Raw genomic sequence first — 23,425 nt, forward strand, 5'->3', positions numbered from 1 at the left:
GATGTCCCCGTTCCTAGTGCTCTCACGAGCATCCAAAATATTTCTATCACAGCATTTAGCAACCTGTGCTATTATTAACATTTGCTTTTCTGTCTTTATCAAACATGGTTCAGAAGGACAGGGACCATGTCAGACTCAGCTTTGCATCTGTAATAAGAAGCACTTAATCACTGTTGAATTACTGAATTGCACCTCCCAGGCCACCCTAAACTAATCTCAATTCTCAATTCGTCCCCTCCCTCCCTCCCCCCTTCCTTCCTTCCTTTCTTTCTTTCTTTCTTTCTTTCTTTCTTTCTCTCTCTCTCTCTCTCTTTCTTTCTTTCTTTCTTTCTTTCTTTCTTTCTTTCTTTCTTTCTTTCTTTCGTGGTGTTGGGGTGGAAACCAGAGGCTTTCTACCTCTGGGCTATACTCCCAGACCTATTTTTTATACTTCATTTGGAAACAGGGTCTCACTAAGTTGCTGAGAGCCTCACTAAGTAGCTGAGGCTGGCTTCGAACCTGTCAGTCCTCCTGTCTCAGCCTCCCAAGTGCGGGTATTACAAATGTGCGCCCAGCCACCCCCAGCCCTTTTTTTATTTTTAATTTTTTGGGTGTGGTACTAGGGATTGGACCCAGGGACATTCTACCTCCGAGCTACATCCCCAGCTCTATTTTTTATTCTTTATTTTGAAACAGGGTCTCACTAAGTTGCTGAGATCCTCACTAAGTAGCTGAGGCTGGTTTTGAACCTGTGTGATCCTCCTGTCTCAGCCTCCCAAGCAGGGAGATCACAAGTATGCGCCACCACGCCCGGCCCCAATTCTCTTTCTTAATTCTGTTTTCCATATTGATATCACTCTACTGGGAATAGTAATATACTACATCATAGTCTTTTTTTTTTCTCAATACTTGGGGATGGAACCCGGGGTATTTTACCTCCCAGCTATACTCCCAGCCCCATTTTTTTATTCTTTACTTTGAAACATGGTCTCACTAAGTTGCAGATGGTCTCACTAAGTAGCTGAGGTTGGCTGAGAACCACGATCCTCCTGTCTCAGCTTCCCAAATGCTGGGATTACAAGTGTGCGCCACCACACCCGGCTCATATAGTCTTTCTTGTATCAATTTCTAGACTATTTGTCGAGGATACTGAAGATTAAACCCAAAGCATTTTACCTCCAAGCTAAACCCCAACACACACACACACACACACACACACACACACACACACACACACCTATTTATTTATTTATTTATTTATTTATTTATTTATTTATATGGTACTGGGGATTGAACCAGGGGCATTCTACCTCTGAGCTACACCCTCAGCCCTATTTTATTTTGAAACTGGGTCTCATTAGGTTGATAAGAGTCTCACTCCTTGCTGAGATTGTTCTAAAATCTGTGAATTTGAGGACAGGTCCTGTCTCAGCCTCCCAAATACTGTGATTATAGGCATAGACCACCATGCCTGGCTCTATTTATTTTATTTTTTGCAGTACTGGGGATGGGGGCTTTCTACCACTGAGCTATTTTGAAACAGGGTCTCACTAAGTTGTGGAGGGCCTCACTAGGTAATAGCTGAGGCTGTCTTCAAACTGTGATATTTTTGTTTCAGCCTCCCAAATGCTGGGATTACAAATGTGCACTACAATACCTGGCTTATTTTTTAAATTTTGAAACAGGGTCTTGCTAAATTGCTGAGAGCCTCACTAAGTTAGCTGAAGCTGCCTTTGTGATCCTCCTGTCTTAGCCTCCCAAGTACTGAGATTACAGATGTGTAACACCATGACTGGCTATTTTCTATCTTCTTTTTATTCGTCTATTTTTTTTTTTTTTTTTTTTTGGCAGTACTAGGTATTGAACCCAGGGGGATTCTGCATCTGAACTATACCCTCAGCCCTATTTTTTATTCTCTGTTTTGAAAACAGAGTCTCACTAAGTTGTGGAAGGCCTAAGTAGCTAAGGCTGGCCTCAAACCTGCGATCTTCCTGTCTCAGCCTCCTAGGTATTGGGATTCAAGCATATACCACCATGCCCAGCTTTGTATCTGAGATACCCTTAAAAAGAAGAAAACTCACATTACTTTAGTCTCCATAAAAGGACTTCACCTCATACTCTAGTAATGCTTATTGATAATAATCTAAGCTTATGCTGATAAATACATTATAAATAATCAAAATGGAATATTAAGAAATGTGTGAAGAACCCATACGAAGTCAGGTGCAGTGGCACTTGCCTGTAATTCTAGTAGTTAGGAAGCTAAGATAGGAGACCACAGGTTCAAGGTCAGCATGTGCTAATTTAGCAAGACCTTTCAAAATAAAAAATAAAATAGGGCTCAGAAGTAGAATGCTCTAGCGTCAATCCCCAGTACCATCCCCCCGACACACACAATAAATAAGTAGGAATAAAATTTTTTGAAAATCTAAGCTTATAAGCTGGGCGTGGTGGCGCACGCTTGTAATCCCTGCACTTGGGAGGCTGAGACAGGAGGACTGCACAGGTTCGAAGCCAGCTTTAGCTACTCAGTGAGGCTCTCAGCAACTTAGTGAGACCCTGTTTCCAAATAAAATATAAAATAGGTCTGGGAGTGTAGCCCGGAGGTAGAAAGCCTCTGGGTTCCACTTCCAGCACCACCCCCAAAAAAAAAAAAAAAAAAAAATCTAAGCTTATATAGTAAAAAAATAATGTAGCTGAGCATGGTAGCACATGCTTGTAATCCCCACGCTTGGGAGGCAGAGACAGGAGGATCAGGTAGTTTCGAAGCCAGCCTCGCTGGCTTAAGATACCTTTGTTTCCAAATAAAAATATAAAATAGGTCTGGGAGTGTAGCCTGGAGGTAGAGGGGTTTCCAGGAACCCCAGTACCCACCCCCCAAAAAAGTAAGAGCTTACTGCTTTTGTTGTATCACTGACTTTGCTTACAGGTATGTGTAATTATTAGTTGTGTAACTTTGGCCAACTCATAACACTTGAACTTTTGTGACTTTTATAGAACATATACCCATTGGACTCTGGAACATATGCCTAATATGGCCTAAGAAAAGCCTGTCACATAGCAACCCTCAAATATTTATTGAACAAAAATTATATCACTAAACATAAAGTAGGTAGATCAATAATTGGAATGAACAACAACATCAACAAATGAACAGAGTCATTTTTGACCACCAAGTATTACCTAGATCAACCTGGCAGAGGAATTTCTGATATAAAATTTCCCCACCAGAGTTCTGAGTCTAGGTAGAAAGTTTGGATCAGAGGAAACTGGCATCAAGTCCAGAACTCTGAAGTTACTGATCCTATTCTGAGAAGTACAATATTTACCTCATTTATTCTAAATTACAAAGTAATTTTAGACCTAATTGAAGCCAAGGTAGTACCTGCATTACTTGCCAAAAAACGAGACAAGGCAAATGTTCTATGACTAGAATACTTGTGGCAAGTTTTTTTTTTTTTTTTTTTTTTTTTGGTAGATGCAATGGAAAAAGTAAGGGTTTTTAATATAAGATGTCTAGATGGGTGCAGTGGTGCATGCCTGTAATCCTAGTTCTGGGGAGGCTGAGATGGGAGAATCGCAGGTTCAAGGCCAGTTTCAGCAACTTAACAAGACCCTATATTTCAAAATAAAAAGCAAAAAGGGCGGGGTGTAGCTCAGAGGTAAATTGCCCCTGGGTTTAATCCCCTGCAACCCCTGCAAACAAAAGGTCTGAGGTTCAAATCCCAACTAGCTCTTTGACCAGGCAAATTCCTAAAAGTCTTAGCCTGTTTCTTTGACATAAAATTGGATAGTTATCAATCTTGTAGTGCTACCAAGGAGGTTAAAAAATACTGGAAATTCACTATGCAATGTCTGACACACAGCAAAAATTTAAGAAATTAAGTTTCATAATGAAGACCCAAAAGAATTAAGTTCTTAGAAGAACTCCTTCACATTTTAAATAGTTAGGACCACAGAGTTACTCACAGAGATTCTGGGCAGTCTTTGAATCCAAAACCTTTAATTCTTTTACTTTTTTCTTCTGCACAGATTTCTTTTCTTCTCCACCTTCCTGATCCTTCTTGGCTAGTGAGAGAAAGACCAGAAAAACATAATTAAGGATTGCTACCTCTGTGCCTTACTGAACTCTACTGTCCAGTCTGAAATGCCCCTTCATCTCCTATTATAATGGCCTCTTCATTGTACTCATTCAAGGCTAACTTTTTTTTTTTTTTTTTTTTTTTTTGGTGGTACTGGGGATGAAACCCAGAGGCATTCTATCTCTGGGCCCAGCCTTATTTTATAATTTATATGGAAACAGAGTCTCACCAAGTTGCTGAGAGCCTAAGTAGCCGAGGCCGGCTTTGAACCTGTGTGATCCTCCTGCCTCAGCCTCCCAAGTGCGGGGATTACAAGTGTGCACCACCACGCCCTAAAGAAGGCTAACCTCTTCATTAGCCACTCTTCTATCACTAACTGCCCCCACTATAGAAAATATTTCATTTTCATGTCTCCAATAATTATCAATAATGGTTCCTTACATACATCCTATATATTGCAGGGACCAGCAAACTTTTTGTAAAGAACCAGATAGTAAATATTTTAGGCTTTGCAGACCTGTCTCATTTCTCAACAACTCTGCCACAGCAGCATGAAGGCAGCCATAGACAATAAACGAATGGGCACGGTTGTGCTCCAAAACTTTACTCACAAAAATAGCCTGTAAATAGTAGCTTGACAATCCATGTGCTAGCCTTCTACGATGCCAGTCTTATAAAAAATTCTCTCATGCTGGGCGTGGTGTCACATGCTTGTAATACCAGAACTTGGGGGGCTGATATAGGAGGACCACAAGTTTGCAGCCAGCCTTAGCTACTTAGTGAGGCCCTCTGCAACTTAGTGAGACCCTGTTTCAAAATTAAAAAATAGGGCTGGGGGTATAGCATGAGAGGTAGAATACCCCTGGGTTCAATCTCCAGTAGCAGGAAAAGAAAGGAAGGCGGGTAGGGAGGAAAAAAGAGACAAAACTCACAATTTTTTTTTCTTTGCAGTACTGGGGATTGAACCCAGGAGCATTCTCCCTCCAAGCTACACCCCTAGCCCTTTTCATTTTTTGAGACAGAGTTACTTTAGGCTGCTGTGAGTCTTACTACATTACTGAAGTTATTCTCCAAAATGATCCTCCTGTTCAGCCTCTCAAGTACTGGGATTATAGGCATTCCACCACACCCCGCTTGTCTTTTTTTTTTTTTTTTTTGGCGGGTCTGGGGATGGAATCCATGGGCATTCAACCTCTGAGCTACACCCCCTGCCCTATTTTTTATTCTTTATTTTGAAACAGGGTCTCATTAAGTTGTGGAGTGCCTCACTACTTAAGTAGCTGAGGCTGTCCGGGACCCTCCGGTCTCAGCCTCCCAAATGCTGGGATCACAAGCATGTGCCACCACGCCTGGCTTCTTGATGGTCTTTTGGAAAATGAAGATTTTCATTTTGATGAAATCCAAGTGCTTTTGTTGCTTGTGCTTTTTGTGCTATGTCTAATTTTTTTTTTTTTTTTACTAAATTCAAGGTCATGAATATTTAACTCTACATTTTCTTTTTTTTTTGGTGGTACTGGGGATGTTACCCAGGGACTTTTCTATCTCCCGGCTATACTCCAGACCTATTTTATACTTTATTTGGAAACAGGGTCTCACTAAATTGCTGAGAGCCTCACTAAGTAGCTAGCTCAGGCTGGCTTTGACCGTGTGCAATTCTCCTGCCTCAGCCTCCCAAGCGCTGGGATTACAAGTGTGTACCACCATGCCTGGGCCTACATTTTCTTCTCAGAGTATTATTTAGCTTTTATATTTAGGTATTTGATTAAACTTCAATTTAACTTTTATAAATGGTGTGAGGTGAGATTCAATTTAATTGTTTTCACATGTAGCTACTCAGGTGCCTGTCTATCTGGAACACATTTATTGAAAAGACTATTATTTCCCCATTGAGTGGTCTTGGCACCTTTGTTAAGTAACTACCACAGACAAGGGGTTTATATCTGGGCCCCCAATTCTATTCCGTTGGTTTACGTATCTATACTTGTGTCAGTACCACACTGTCTTGATTATAGTTGCTTTGTATTAAGTTTTAACATAGAGAAGTATAAGTCCTATTATGTCTTCTTTTTCAGGGCCCTTTTGGCTCTTCTGGGTCACTTGTAATTCCATATGAATTTTGCTTTTTTTTTTTTTTCGGTACTGGTGATGGAACTCAGAGGCATTCTACCTCTGAACTATATCCCTAGCCCTATTTTTTATTCTTTATTTTGAAACAGGGTCTCACTGAGTTGCAAAGGGCCTAAGTAGCTGAGGCTTGCCAAGAACCACACCCTCCTGTCTCAGCCTCCCAAATGCTGGGATTACAAGTATGTGCCACCATGCCTGGCTTCTATCTGAATTTTTTTTTCATTTTATTTATTTTTTGGTGGCACTGGAAATTGAATCCAGGGTCAATCTACCTACCCCTGAGATACCCCCAGCCCTGATTTTTATTTTGAAATGGGGTCGCACTAAATTGTGGAGGGCTTAAGTAGCTGAGGCTGGCCATCAACTGTGATCCTCCTGACTCAGCCTCCCAAGTACTGGGATTACAAACATGCATTACCTTGCCTGACTTACATATGAATTTTAGAATAAACATGTCAATTTCACTAAGAAAGTCATCTGGGTTTCCCATAGGGATTGCAAATGAATCTGTACATCAGTTAAGGGAATATTACTATCTAAACAATGTTAAGTCTTCAGATCTAAGATCATGAAGGCATCTCCCCCATTTATTTATTTATTTATTTATTTATTTATTTATTTATTTATTTATTTATTTATTTATTGTGGTACTGAGGTTCCTGGAGGCCCTTCTACCTCCGGCTACACTCCCAGACCTATTTTTTAAAATATTTTTTATTTGGAAACAGGGTCTTCTAAGCCAGCGAACTGGCTTCGAACCTGCGCGATTCTCCTGTCTCTGCCTCCCAAGCACAGGGATTACAAGCGTGTGCCACCACGCCCAGGTAATTTATTATTTTTGCAGTACCAGGGATGGAACCCAGGGGCACTGTACCTTCAAGCTAAACCCCCAGCCCTAGTTTTTAATCTTTTTATTATTTATTTATTTATTTTTATTTTTGGTGGTACTGGGGATGGAACCCTTCTACCTCTGGGCTACACTCCCAGACCTATTTTATATTTTATTTGGAAATAGGGTCTCTTAAACCAGCGAGGCTGGCTTCGAACCTGAGCGATCCTCCTGTCTCTGGCAAGTGTGGGATTACAAGCATGTGCCACCTTACCCGGCTAATCTTTTTATTTTTAAAACAGGGTCTCATAGAGTCATGAAGGGCCTTGCCAAATAGCTGAGGCAGTCTGAGAACTGCGAGTTGCAAAGGGCTTAAGTAGCTGAGGCTTGCCAAGAATCACAATCCTACGGTCTCCATCTCCCAAATGCTGGGATTACACGCGTGTGCCACCATGGACTTCCCCATTTATTTAGATCATTACATTTTCAACAGTGGGTTTTGTAGTTTTCAGAGTCGAAGTTTTATTTGCACTTCTGTTAATTTATTCCTAAGTATCTTTTCTTTATATTATTATGAATGGATAATTTTCCACTCTTTCTTTTGCATTATTGAGGATTGAGCCCAAGGCATTCCACCACTGAGCTACAGCACCAGCCCTTCCTATTTTTTAAGAACAGAGTCTTGCTATTTTGCCCAGGCTGGCCTTAAATTTTCAATCCTCCTGCCTTTAGCCTTCTGAGTCACTAGGATTACAGGCGTGTACCACCCTGCATGGTTTTAGGTTTTTTTCCCCTTAAGTTGGATTGTTTATTGGAAATTTATAGGAATACAATTGGCCTTTCTCTATTATATCCTGCAACCCTGCTGAACTTATTAACTATCTCTAATGGTATTTTAGTGAATTCTTTTACAATATTTTATGAATTAGATCATATCATTTATGAGGAGAGAACGTTTTCTTTTTAATTGTGGTGCTAGGGATTGGATCCAGGGGCATTCTACATTTATCTACACCTCTAGTCCTTTTTATTTTGAGACACAAGACTCACAAAGCTGCTAAGGCTGGTCTTAAACCTATGATCCTCCTGTCTCAGCCTCCCCAGTACAAGGATTACAGATGTGCACAACCTAGCTACTGCTTTCTTAATAATTTTGATGCTTTTTTATTCCTTTTTCTTATCTAACTGCCCTGGCTAGAACCTCCAATAAAATGTTGAATACAAGTGGAAAGAACAGCTGGGTGTGGTAATGTGGTACTGTAATCCCAGTACTTGGGAGGCTGAGACAAGAGGATCATGAGTTCATGCACAGATTCAGCTACTTAGACCCTGTTTCAAAATAAAAAATAGGGCTGGGGGTATAGCTCAGAGGTAGAGTGCCCCTGGGTTCCATCCTAGTACCCCCCCCACCACACACACACACACACACACACACACACACACACACACACACACACAAAAATCATTAAGAACAAGCCATGTAGCACATGCTTATAATCCCAGTACTTGGGAGACTGAGACAGGAAGATCACACAGATTTGTGGCCAGCCTCAGCAACTTAGTGAGGCCCTCAATAATTTAGTGAGACCCTGTTTCAAAATAAAATAAAGTAGGACTGGGGGAGTAGCTTAACGGTAGAATGCTCCTGGAGCAAAATAAAATAAAGTAGGACTGGGGGAGTAGCTTAACGGTAGAATGCTCCTGGAGCAGTACCACACACACACAAAATAAATAAATAAAAATAAATTTAAAAAAAGAAATGGCAAGAACAAACAACTATCTTATTCCTGACTTTGTAAAGGAAAAAGCATACTGTCCTTCAACATTAACTATGATATAATGGGATTTTCATAGATGCCCTTTATAAAGTTGAAGAAGCTCACTAATATTTCTAGTTTTTTTTTTAAATCATGAAAGAGTGTTGGCTTTTGTCTAATGCATCCTGAGTGTCTGAGATGATAGCTGATTTGAGTCTAGTGATATGGTGAGTTTCACTAATTATCAGATGTTAAATTTTTTTTACATTCCTGAAATAAATACCACTTGGTCATGATAAATAATTCTTTCCACATGTTGTTGGATTCAGTTTGATAGGCTTTATATTAAAAAAAAATTCCCATCCATCTGGGCATGGTGGAACACGCTTGTAATCCCCGCACTTGGGAGGTTGAGACAGGATCGCACAGGTTCAAAGCCAGCCTCAGCTATTTAGTGAGGCTCTCAGCAACTTAGTGAGACCCTGTTTCCAAATAAAATATAAAATAGGTCTGGAAGTATAACCTGGAGGTAGAAAGCCTCTGGGTTCCACCCCTAGTACCACCACACACACAAAAAAATTTCCCATCCATATTCATAAAAGATAATGCTCTAAGTTTTCTTTTCTCATGATGACATTTTCTGATTTTTGTATCAGGATTAATAATGGCCTCATAAATGAGATGGGAGGTGTTCTCTATTTCTTGGAAGAGTTTGTAAAGAATTAGTACTAATTCTTTAAATATTAGGTAGAATTCAGCAGTGAAGACATCTGGGTTTGAGCTTTTATTTTTGAGTATTTTATTGACTCAATCTCCTTATATGATATAGGCCTACTTAGACTGTCTATTTCTTCTTGAATCAGTCTTAGTATTTTCTATGTTTCCTGGAATATGCCATTTCATCTTGGGTATCAAATATGTTGGCATATAATTGTTCATTTTCTTTTACAATCATCTTATTTTTGAAAGGTTAGTAGTAATGTTCACTCACTTCTTTAGTAACTTAAGACATCTCTTTTTCTTGGTCAGTGTGTAAAGTTTTGTCAATTTTGTTTACCTTTTCAAAAAATCAGCTTTTGCCGGGCGTGGTGACGCACATTTGTAATCCCTGCGCTTAGGAGGCAGAGACAGGAGGATCATAGTCAGCTGCGCTGGCTTAAGAGACCCTGTTTCCAAATAAAAATAGAGAAAAATAAGTCTGGGCGTGTAGGCCGAAGGCAGAAGGGTTTACAGGGACCCCAGTACCACAAAAAACAAAAACAGCAATTTTTTTTTGGTAGTACTGGGGTTCCTGGAAACCCTACCACCTCCAGCCTACACTCCCAAACCTATTTTATACTTTTTATTTGGAAACAGGGTCTCTTAAGCCAGCACGGCTGGCTTCGAACCTGCACGATCCTCCCCGTCCCCGCTTCCCAAATGCGGGGATTACAAGCGTGTGTCACCATGCCCAAAAATCAGCTTTTAATTTCATTGATTTTCTCTCTTAATTTTTCTATTCTCTACTTCATTAATTTCTACCCTAATCTTTTATGATTTCCATCTTTCTTTAGGTTTAGTTTGTTCTTTCTGGTATCTTAAAGTTGAGGTTAAGGCTATTGATTTGAGATCATTTTTCCTTAATATAGGCATACCCAGCTATAAATTTTCCTCTAAAAAGTATATATCTATATTTTATAACATTTTGTGTGTTCATTTTCATGCATCTTTAAGTATTTTCTGATTTCTTCTTGATCCATTAGCTATTTGAAGTATGCTGTTTAACTTCCACATGTTTGTGTTCCATTTCCTCTACTATTCATTTATAATTCTACTTTAGTCAGATACCACATTTTATATTAGTTGTAATCTTTAAAATTTACTGAGGTTGGTTTTTATTTATTTTTATTTTTTGCACTACTGGGGAAGGAACCCAGTGGCATTCTACCTCTGAGCTACACCCCAGCCCTGTTTTTTATTCTTTAACTTGAAGCAAGGTTTTACTGAGTTACAAAGGGCCTCACTAAGTAGTAGCTGAGGCTGTGAATTGCAAATCGCGATCCTCCTGTCTCAGCCTCCCAAATGCTGGGATTACAAGCGTGTGCCACCATGCCTGGCTTTTTATTTTTATTTTTTTTGGTACTGGGGATTGAACCCCATGGGCATTTTACCTCTAACCTACACTCCCAGCCCTATTTTTTATTCTTTATTTTGAAGCAAGGTTTCACAAAATTGGAGAGGGCCTCAACGAAGTAGCTGAGGCTGGCCATGAACTTGCAATTCTCCGGTCTTAGCCTCCCAAGTACTGGATTACAAGCGTGCACTGCCATGCCCAGCTCCTGAGGTTGGCTGTTTATAGTGTTCTAATACTGAAAGTAGGGCCGTTATACCCTGAATTTTTTCCCCTTGAAATTTATGTTGTAGGTTTGACACTCAGTACCATAGAAAATGATTACATTTGGAAATGTCTTTTTAAAATACTTGCAATTATAAACCATGATGAAATTCAAAGTGATAGATGCATACATCACTTGGTTTATTTCTCTGCATTCCACTCCACTCCCCATTCCTCCCTCCCTGAACATGTACGACTGGTAGTAATACCTTCATGTATGGACACATTATTTGAATCATTTCCTTCCTCATGCCTCCTTTTCTTTCTCCCTATATCCCTCCCCGGTGCTCCTTCCACTGTTCTATTGGTTTTTCTCATCATTTATCTGAAGTCCCTTTTGTTTCTAATTTTTTTCTCTAGATCTCACATATGAGAGAAAACATATGACTCTTGACTTTCTGAGGCTGGCCGAACTCACTTAGCATTAGGTTCTGTAGTTCTGTCCATTTTCCTGAAAATGAAAATTATTTTCTTCTTTATGGCTGAGTAAAACTCCATTGTGTGTGTATACCACATTTCCTTTTTTGTGGAACTGGGGATGGAATCCAGGGGCCTTCTACCTCTGGGCAATACACCTAGACCTATTTTATTTTTTATCTGGAAACAGGGTCTCACTAAATTGCTGAGAGCCAGCCGGGTGTGGTGGCACACACTTGTAATCCCAGCATTCGGGAAGCTGAGACCGGAGGATCGTGGTTCGCAGACAGCCTCAGCTAGTTAGTGAGGCCCTCTGCAACTCAGTGAGACCCGGTTTCAAAACAAAGAATAAAAAATAGGGCAGGGGCTGTAGCTCGGAGGTCGAATGACCCTGGGTTCCATCCCCAGACCCGCGCAAAAAAAAAAAAAAAAAAAAAAAAAAATTGCTGAGAGCCTCAATGAGTTGCTGAGGTTGGCTTTTAATCTTTGATCCTCCTGTCTCAGCTTTCCAAGTACTGAGATTACAAGTGTGTGCCACTACGCCCAGCCAATACATTTTTTTTAATCCATTCATCTGCTAATAGACATCTAGCCTGGTTCCATAATTTAGCCTTAAAGTTAAAATTATATTAAAGTGGGCCTCAATTCAATATGACTGGTGTCCTTAGGAAATTAGGATACAGAAAGGAAAGACTCTAAGACACAGAAGGCAGCCACCTACAAGCCAAAGAGGATCCTCAGAAGAAACCAACCCCACTGACACCCTTATCTTCTACTTCTAGCCTCCAGAATCATAAGAAAATAAATTTTATTGTATAAACCACTCGTCTGTGATTCTTAAGTTATGGCTGCCCTAACAAACTAATGCAAGGGTAATGAGGCCTTCAATTTTGGGGGTGGGGGTAGGATGGGGGAGTTACTGGGGATCGAACTCAGGAGAATTTTATTTCTGAGTTTTATCCCCAATCCTTTTTTGCTTTTTTATTTTGAAACAGGTTTTTTTTTGCTTTTTTATTTTGAAACAGGTTCTAAGTTGCTAAGGCTGGCCTTGAACCTGCGACTCTCAAGTACTGGGATTATATAGTCTCGCACACTTTAACACACAGAACAAAGCTTAGAGAAGTCCAAGGAAAAACATAAAGAAAATCAAAGCACATAACAGAGTAAAACTGCTGAGAGTTAAAAAAAAAATAACATTCTCTCCGGGCGCGGTGACGCACGCTTGTAATCCCCATGCTTGGGAGGCGGAGACAGGAGTATCTGCAGGTTCAAAGCCAGCCTTGCTGGCTTAAGAGACCCTGTTTCCAAATAAAAAATATAAAAAATAGGTGTCTGAGAGTGCAGCCTGGAAGTAGAAGGGTTTCCAGGAACCCCCGTATCACACAAAAAAGAAAAAAAAAACATTCTCAAGGAAGCAGGGGGGTGGATATAGCTCAGTGTTAGAATGCCCGTGTTCTGTCTCTAGTACCACCCCTTCACAAAATAAATAAACCCAAATATCTTGAGTATTTACATTAAATGGAAACATTCTACGTGCTCCAAAAATTGATGCTCTGTGTCTCTCGCAATGTAATACTCTCCAGTAGAGAAGGACTTCTGTCAGCAAGGCCATCACCAAAAGTGGCTCTTGGATGTTTTTGAACTAGAACTTCCTTGCATTAGAATCCTGGCTCCTGACATGAGGGTAAGATTAGAGACTTGTTTTATACTTTGCTGAGACAGGCTCTGCTGTCTAATGCAGTATCTGGCATATATTATGCATCAATAAATATTTATATAAGAAAAAAAAGGATCAATACAATCAATATAATTTTTTTTTGAAAATCCAAGCACATGAATGAAAAACACCTAGGATAAGGAAAAAGAAAAGTTGAAGTCGCCAGGTGTGGTGATGGACGCTTGTAATTCCCGCGCTTGGGAGGTGGAGACAGGAGGATTGCGCAGGTTTGAAGCCAGCCTCTCTGGCTTAAGAGACCCTGTTTCCAAATAAAAATATTTAAAAAATAGGAAATAGGTCTGGGAGTATAGCCTGGAGGTAGAAGGGTTTCCAGGAACCTCAGTACCACCAAAAAAAAAAAAAAAAAAAAAGTAAAGGTGAAGCCAAAGTATAAAGTCATATCAGGCAAGCCAGGCATTGTGCACACCTATAACTCTGGTAGATGAGAGGCTGAGAAAGAAGGATCACAGGCTTTTGACAAGTACAAGCATAGGAAGGGCCTCCACAACTTAGTGAAACTCTGTTTCAAAATAAAAAATAAAATAGGGCCAGAGGTGCAGTTCAGGTAGAATGCCCCTGGGTTCAATCACTAGTATTCGCCCCCCACACAAAATAACTTGTATCTGGCAAATTATAATTAAAAGGAAGTTGCATTAACATCAGACAAAAATAGTCTGTAAGGCAACATACAGAAGATAAAGAGAAGACCTCTATAACACACACACACACACACACATACACACCAAACAGTGAGGAAAAGATAAGATAGCCGGGTGCAGTGATGTATCCTATAATGACAATGACTTGAGAGGCTGAGAAAAGAGGATCACAAATTTGAGGTCAGCTTAGGCAATTTAGTGAGACCCTGTCTCAAAATAAAAAAGGGGCTTGTAATCCCCGCTCTTGGGAGGCTGAGACAGGAGGATCACATGAGTTCAAAGCCAGCCTCAGCTACTTAGTGAGGCTCTCAGCAACTTAGTGAGACCCTGTTTCCAAATAAAATATAAAAAAGGTCTGGGAGTATAGCCCAGAGGTAGAAAGCCTCTGGGTTCCACCCCCAGTACCACAAAAAAAAAAATAAATAAAAAAATAAAAAAAAAATAAAAATAAAAAAGGGGACAGTGTAGCTCAGTGGTAGAGTCGTCTACATTCAAGCCCCAGTACCACCCCCACCCCACAACACACACATATAAAATGTCAATATTTAAGAAATGTGCTGAAGCAAAGCACAAACTTTCTGTACTATTCTAGCAACATTTTTGTAAGTCAGAAATTTATGTCAATATAAAAAAATTTAATACATAAAGGAAAATTGATAGAACAATGCCAAATCTACCAAATAAGATATTTCAAATACTTTTCTCAGTAACTGATAAAACAAAAAGGAGGACAATGTAAAAATACAATCAACAAAGAACTAATGAAGAACATGTCATGCAAATGAAGAACACATGTATGGTTTTCAAATAGACACAGAACATTAATATTTAAAAAGCAAACTCTAAGTCTGGCATGGTGGCTCACGCTTAGAAGCCCAGCATTTGGGAGGCTGAGAGAGGATGACCCTGGTTCACAGCCAGACTCATCTACTGAGTGAAGTCCTTTGCAACTCAGTGAGATCTTGTTTCAAAATAAATACTAAAAAATAGGGCTGGGAGTGTAGCTTGGAGGTAGAATGCCCCTGTGTTCCATCCCTAGTAACACACACACACATACACACACACACACACACACACACGCGCGCAAACTCTACCAATATATAAAGATTAAAATCAGCCAGGCGTGGTGGCGCACGCTTGTAATCCCCGCGCTTGGGAGGCAGAGACAGGAGGATCACGCAGGTTGGAAGCCAGCCGCGCGCTGGCTTAGGAGACCCTGTTTCCAAATAAAAATGTAAAAACAGGTCTGGGAGTGTAGCCCGGAGGTAGAAGGGCCTCCAGGAACCCCAGTACCACACACACACAAAAAAGATTAAAATCACAATGAAATTAGCTAGAAATTAATAAAATACAAGAAATCCTGTGCAGGGCATGGGGGCACCTGCCTGTAATCCTAGTATTTAGGAGGCTGAGACAGGAAAATCACAAGTTCAAAGACAGCCTCAGCAACATAGCAAGATTCTCAGCAACCTAGACCCTGTTTCAAAACAAAAAATAAAAAGGGCTGGGGAAGTAGCTCATGGTTAAATATCCCTGGATTCAATCTCCAGCACCAAAAAAAAAAAAAAAAAAAAAAAAAAGAAAGAAAGAAAGAAAGAAAGAAAGAAAAGAAAGATGAAAAGATGAAAGGAAAATAAATCCTGAAAATTCCAAATGGTAGAAAGAATCATGGTCCCTCAAAGATGTTCACATCCTAATTCCCAAGAACCTGTGAGCAACTTTATATAACAACAAGAACTTTGTTATGATATTGAGGTAAGAGGATTATTTTAGATAATCTAGGTAGGTCCAATATAATAAAAATAATTCTTATATAAGAAGGATAGGAGGGTCAGAGAGATGTGATGACAGAGGTATGGGAGGGGAGGGAGGGAGGAAAGGAGAGGGATAGATTGAGATTTGAAGATGCTTTGCTTTTTGTTTTTTTGTGATAGTGATAAATTGAACCCAGGGGAATTCTACCTTCAAGCTACACCCCTAGCCCTATTTTTTTATTCTCTATTTTAAAATGGTCTCACTAAGTTGCAGAGGGCCTCACTAAGTTGCTGAGGCTGGCCACAAACCTGCAATCCTCCTGTTTCAGCCTCTCAAGTACTATTGCTGAACCTTGATCCTTCTGTCTCAGCCTCACAAGTACTGGGATCACAAGCAAGGAATGCTGGCATTCCTTCCAGATCTCCAGAAAGAGCACAGTTCTGTCAAAAACCCAATTTCAGAACTTAAGTACTCTAGAACTGAAAGAATAAAATTGTACCGTTTTGAGCCATTAAATTTGTGGTAATTTGTTATAATAATATTAGGAAACGCATGCATATACTGAAAATCAAGCATTTTAAAGTTACTCATTTAAAACATAAAAACAAATTCTAATGGAAATCAGAAAATATATTGGATTAAATGATAATTAAAAAATGTTTCCTGCTGGATGTGGTGGTATATGCTTGTAATCCCAGTATTCAGGAGGCTGAGACAGGAAGATCATGGTTTGCAGCCAGCCTCAGCTACTTAGGCCCTTTCCAACTCAGTGAGACCCTGTTTCAAAATAAAGAATAAATATTAGGGCTGGGGGTGTAGCTCGGAGGTAGAATGCCACTGGGTTCCATCCCCAGTACCGCCAAATAAAAAAAAAAGTTTCCTGTTTTAGGCTAAATTGTATCCTCCCCAATTCCATAATGAAGACCTAATCCCCTAAACCTCAGGGTATGACTATACTTGTAGATAGGATCTTCAAGCTAAATTGACGCTTAGGGTGGTTCCTAATCCAATCAGACTGGTGTTCTTGTAATAAAAGAATTGTGGACATATAAGGAATTATCATAAACGAGCACACAGAAGAAAACATTATGTGATGACAGTGAGAATGTGGCCATCTGCTAGACAAGGGGAAGGCCTCAGGAGAAACTAAACTACTGACCCTTTTCATTTCTATCCTCTAGGACTGTGAAAAATCAGTTACAAGGCAACACCAGTCGTCTGTGGTATTCTATTACGGCAGCCCCGGCAAACTAACACATACTATCAAAACTTAAGAAATGCACCTAAAGAAATAACTGAAACAGAAACTTAGTCTTAAATGCATTCACGAGAGGGAAAAATACTGAAAACTCAGTGTGAAGCACTTGTTTCAAGAAATTCAAATGAGAACAGTAAAACAGACCTAAATAAAAATGTTCAAATAAGAGCCGGGTGTGGTGGCACACGTTTGTAATTCTAGTACTTGGGAGGCTGAGACAGGAGGATCCAGATTCGCAGCCAGCCTCAGCTACTGCAAACCCTTAGTGAGTCCCTCCGCAGCTTAGTGAGACCGTTTCAAAATAAAGAATAAAAGTGGGCTGAGGATGTAGCTCAGAGGTAATATGCCCCTAGATTCAATCTTCAGTACTGCAAGGGGACAGGGGAAAATACAAGTAAGAGCAGAAATGGATTAAATCTATAATAGGGATTCACAAAGTCAAAAGTTACTTTCATAAGACTAGTAAATTCAACAAACATCTGGTAATACCAATCAATATTTAAAAATGAGAGTGGAGATGAAGAGATAGATTCGGCATAAATAACCAAGTATAAAATATAGAACTAAGCCAGGCATTGGTGGCACAGTACTGTAATCTCAGTAATTAGGAGCCTGAGAACAGAAAGTTTGAGACCAGCAACTTGGTGAGACCCCATTTCAAAATAAAAACTAAAAAGGCGGAGGATATAGCTCAGAGGTAGAATACCCTTGGGTTTAATTCCCAGTAAAACACACAAACAAGTAGGACTAAACAAAGTATGCTTCAGGCACTAAGATGAATAATTTCATATGAAATATAGATGAAAATTTAGATAAAATGGACATTTCTAGAAAAATAATTTGACAAAACTTAATCATGAAGAATCAAGAAGAGCGAACCAAGGCTGATACAGGAGGATCATGGCTTGCGGACAACCTCAGCTACTTCACGAGGCTCTCTGCAACTTAGTGAGACCCTGTTTCCAAATAAAGAATAAAAAATAGGGCTGGGAGTATAGCTCCAAAGTAGAATGCCCTTGAGTTCCATCCCCAATACAAAGGGGGGGGGGAGAGTAAAAGAGTGAACCAGAATAGTCCTGTAACCATGAAATAAATCAATGGTCTAAAAATTTTCCATTAGGCCCAGGTGACTTTGCCAGCTAATTATTTCAAACATTCAAGTAATAAATAATTCCTTGTTTCATGCAAAAAATTTCCCATACAATAGAAAAAGTATTTCTCAACTCATTTTGTGAGGCTAGCACAACTTGAATAGATACTTTTATTGATAAAAATGGCATAAAATTCCTAAACAAAATATAATAAACTGAATTAAGGCATATAAAATAAAAAGGAAAGTAACTCATGGCCAGGTTGGATTTATTTTAGAAATATATTCGTATAACAAATCAGTTAATGTGCTTCACCACAATCACAGATTAAAGCAGATTGGAGGGTATTAAGAACTGAACTTTTAACATACACTGGAAAAAAGATAGTCTCTTCAACAAATGGTGTTGGCAAAACTGGTTAACCATATGCAGAAAATTGGAAATTAATCCCACTTTCTCACCCTGTACAAAAGTCAACTCACGATGGATCAAAGACTTGGAAATCAAACCAGAGGCCTTGAAGCTCCTTGAAGAGGGCATAGGTCCAACACTACAATACATAGGCATAGATAAACACTTTCTCAACAAGACCCCAAAGGCACAACAAATTAAAAGGCGAATCAATACATGGGATTGCATGAAACTGAAGAGCTTCTGTTCAGCAAAGGAAACTGTCAAGAACCTCAATCGAGAGCCAACAGAATGGGAGAAGATTTTTGCCACCTACACCACCGACAGAGGACTAATATCTAAAATATACAGAGAACTCAAGAAACTCAACACTAAGAAAACAAAGCATCCAATAACAAAATGGGCAAGTGAACTAAATAGACACTTCACAAAGGAAGAAATTCAAATGGCCAATAAATGCATGAAAAATGCTCAACATCACTGGCAATCAGAGAGATGCAAATCAAAACTACCCTGAGATTTCACCTAACTCCAACTAGAATGGCAATCATTCAAAACACAAACAACCACAGATGAGGATGTGGAGAAGTGGGAAGTGTAAAACATTGTTGGTGGGATTGCAAATCAGTGCAACCACTTTGGAAAACAGTATGGAGAATCCTCAGAAGAATGGGAACAAATCTACCATTTGATCCAGCAATACCACTGTTGGGTATCTACCCAAAAGAAAAGAAACCAAACTATTACCAAACTAATACATGTATATCTATGTTTATAGCTGCACAATTCACCATAGCCAAACTATGGAACCAGCCAAGATGTCCATCAACAGATGAATGGATTACAAAACTGTGGGATATGTACACAATGGAATTTTACTCAGCCATCAAAAAAAAAACTCAATTACATCATTTTCAGGGAAATGGATGGAACTGGAGGACATTATGCTAAGTGAGATTAGTCAGTCACAAAAAATAAGAAATCAGATGCTTTCCCTAATATGTGAGAGTTAGGGAGAAACGGGTCATAGGAGGAACTCTAGATGAAAAAGGAAATCCTATAAAGAAGCAAACAAGGCAACCTAAAGGAGGAGAAAGGAGGGGGGAAGAGGAAAATCTCTAAAACACACAATGTACTTAAACATATCGAAGTCAACCACTAAGCCGAGCAAGGGAAGGAGGGATGGGGAGGGAATGGGGTGGGAATTGGGTAGGAGTTAAATCAGTGATGTGTACATGTTTGTACACACAATTTTTTTTTACCATAATATGATATATGAATATAATGCACCAATAAAAATTAAAAAAAAAAGAACTGACCTTTTGGGCATTCTACCTCTGAGCTACACCCCCAGCCCTATTTTTCATTCTTTATTTTGAAACAGGGTGTCACTAAGTTGCAGAGGGCCTCGCTAAATAGCTGAGGCTGTCCGTGAACTGTGATCCTCCTGTCTCTTCCTCCCAAATGCTGGGATTACAAGTATGTGCCACCATGCCCGGCTAGTCTTTATTATTATTATTATTATTATTATTATTATTATTATTATTATTATTATTACAGGTCTGGGGATGGAACCCAGAGGCATTTGACCTCCGAGCTACACCCCCTGCCCAATTTTTTTTTTTTTTTTGGTTGTACTGGCTGGTTGAACCCAGAGGCTTTCTACCTCCAGGCTATACTCCCAGACCTTTTTTATATTTTATTTGGAAACAGGGTCTCATTAAGTTGCTGAGAGCCTCACTAAGTAGCTGTGCTAGCTTCGAACCCATGCGATCCTCCGGTCTCAGCCTCCCAAATGCTGGGATTACAAGCATGTGCAACCACGCCAGGCTTTAGCTTTTTGTTATTTTGAAACAGAATTCCACTAGGTTGCTGAGAAGCTAACTATGTTACTGAGAGGTCCTTGAACCTTCAGTCATCCTATTTCAGCCTCCCAAGTACTGGAATCACAGAAATGTGCTACCTGGCCTGGCCCCTTTTTTGTTCTTGAAACAGTATATGACTAAGTTCTAAGAGTCTTGCTATGTTACTGAGGCTGTCCTCAAACTTGTGATCCTCAAGCTTCAGCCTCCCAAGTACAGGATTATAGACATGCATCACCATGACTGGGTTCCACAACCACAGACTAAAGAAGAAAAATAATATGATCATAATGACAATACAGAAAAATCTGACCAAATTCAATACCCATTCATAAATTTTTAGCAAACTAGGTATAGAAACAAACTTTCTTACTTTGACAAAGGGCATCTACCAAAAGCTGAAGGCAAAAACGAAATAACTGTACATGCTAAAACCTTCTCTCTTAGATTAGAAGCAAAAGAAAGATACTCCTTTTCATCAGTTCTATTCAACATTGTTTAAAAGGTCTTTGCCAGTGCAGTAAAGCAAGAAGAAACAAAATTTCTAAATATTAGAAAGGAAAATATAACATTCTCATTTGAAGATAATAGTTAATATACAAAATCTAAAAGAATCTATACATAAATTATGAGCAAACAAAAAGGTGGAATAAAAATCACATAACCAGTTGCAGTGGTGTATGCCTGTGATTCCAGTACTTGAGACCTACAGGTTTGAGGTCAGCCTCAGCAACTCTGTGAAACCCTCAACAAGTAAGCAAGACCCTATTACAAAGTAAAAAAGGGCTGGGGTGTAGCTCAGATTTAATCATACCAAAAATGATATAAAACAAGAATAAAGCTCAGTGGTAGAACATTTGCCTTGCATATACATGGCCCTGGGTTTGATCTCCAGCAGTGGGGGGAAGAGGAGAGAATATATATATTTAATCTACAAAATTGTGTACATACATATATATGTACAGTATCTAGTAATTAAATTCAGTAAAAGTTATATCTCTATGGAGAGACTACAACTTTACTGAAAGTCATTTCAAATAATAAAAAATAGAGAATATAGATTTACAGATTCATAGATGAAAAGACTCAAATAATGTCATTTCTTCTCAGATTGATTTAGAGGCAACAGAATAAAGATTTCAATATTTCAACAGGTTTCATTTTTTAAGGTGATGAGCTGATTCTAATTATTTTTGTGTGTGGTACTGGGATAAAACCCAGGGGAGTTCTACTTCTGAGCTATACCCCCAATCCTATTTCCTTTTTTTTTTTTTTAAATTTTGAAACATTATTTCACTGCATTGCTGAGGCCTGGCTAAGTTTCTGAGGATGATCTCAACCTGCGATCCTCTTGTTTCAGCCTACAAAGTACTGGGGTTATAGGTGTGTACCACCACACTTGGTTGACTCTAAGATTTATATGGAAAAATACAAGGACTAAGAAGAGGTAGGGCATTCTTGAAGAACCAGTGAAAGATAGGATTTACCAATATAAAATAATAATAAAAATACAATAAAATATAAGACTGATAATTAAGATAATGTAATACTGGCATATGGAGAGAAAAAGTGACCAAAAAGAATAGTCTAAAAAACAGACCCAAGCATAAATGTACACTTGATATGACAAACTAAGGATGTCAGGTGTGTAAGAAAAGAAGTTATCAATAAATGGGAACCAGGACATGGTTCTGACCCTCATTTTCACTTGGGCAAGGATGAGAAGTGCAGAACAAAAGGATTTCAGCATTTTAAACATATACACATCTATATGAAAAGAAGAAATTGTATTCATGTGCAAATAAATACATTATATATTAATTACACATCTTACTGAGGGCAAAAGTTTACGGTTAATGATCTTGATGACTAAATGATCTTTTTTGTTGTTGTTTTTTGTGGTGCTGGGGATGAAATTCAGGGGCATTCTACTTCTGACCTACACACCCAAGTCAGATCTATCTATCTATCTATCTTTCTTTTTCTTTCTTTCCTTCCTTCCTTCCTTCCTTCCTTCCTTCCTTCCTTCCTTCCTTCCTTTCTTTCTTTCCTTATTTCTTTATTTTTTAAGTACTGGGGATGGAACCCAGGGGCATTCTACCTCTGAGCTACACCCCCAGCCCTATTTTGAAACAGGTCTCACTGAGTTGCAGAGGGCCACACTAAGTATCTGAGGCTGCCTGCATACCTGCAATCTTCCTGTCTCAGCCTTCCGAATTCTGGGATTACAAGTGGTGTGCCACCACTTCTTGCTTTTAATTCTTTATTTTGAAACAGGGTCTCATTAAGTTGTGGCGGGCCTAAGTAGATCAGGCTGGCCACAAACCCAGAACCTCCTGTCTCAGCCTCCCAAGTACTGGGATTACAAGCATGTGCCACCATGCCCGGCTACTAAAAGATCTTTTAAGATATAATATGCATTAACAATAAAAGTCCTTCACATAAAAAGCTTATGTTTATCAAACACTATAAAAGTAAAAAAACCACAAAGTCAGAAGATACTTGTGATACACACAACCGATAAAAAAAATATGGAATTATGTATTAGAAATATTTTTTAATCTCACAATTTTGCAACTCTAATGAACATATCTCTGCACTGAGAAACAACAGCTGCTAATATCATAGAAGGGACAATCAGATATTATGTGCCTTTTGAAAAGAAGCCTAATCTTGGCAAAAACAAATGAATGAGGCCTGATCTGATTAAGTCTTTAGATGCAAATATTAGATCCAAAATTTATCCCAAATAGAGGACAGAAATATACACTACACTGATAGTATCATTGCAAAATCCAGATTTGAGAAACTTCACAGGTCAAATGATATGGCTTTTATAATAAAGAGATTTCAGTGGAAAGAGGAGGAGCAACCAAAAGATTAAGGGAGACATAAAGACATTTAAAGTCATAGGCAAGCCAGCACAGTGACACATTGCTATAGTTTCAGCTATTCCAGGAGGTAAGGCAGGAGGATCACTTGAGCCCAGAGTTTAAGGTCAGCCTAGGAAACATGGCAAGACCCTGATTCAAAATAATAAAATACAGCCATATACAAACCAAATATAATGTTCAAAGCAGGGCATGGTGGCCCACACTTTAATCCCA

At 39.2% G+C, this 23,425-nt stretch overlaps 1 protein-coding gene across 1 annotated transcript in view; it reads right to left on the minus strand.

Moving 5' to 3' along the window:
- DIAPH1 (diaphanous related formin 1) overlaps positions 1–23,425 on the minus strand; it is a gene marked incomplete at both ends in the record, with an annotated part of 118,676 nt that overhangs the window by 17,446 nt on the left and 77,805 nt on the right. The window contains 1 exon segment of the mRNA XM_080711298.1: positions 3,949–4,047. Coding sequence (XP_080567424.1) covers positions 3,949–4,047 — 99 coding nt within the window.

This window comes from Muscardinus avellanarius (genome assembly GCF_963383645.1).
Source record: "Muscardinus avellanarius genome assembly, chromosome: 1".
Lineage (NCBI taxonomy): Eukaryota > Metazoa > Chordata > Mammalia > Rodentia > Gliridae > Muscardinus > Muscardinus avellanarius.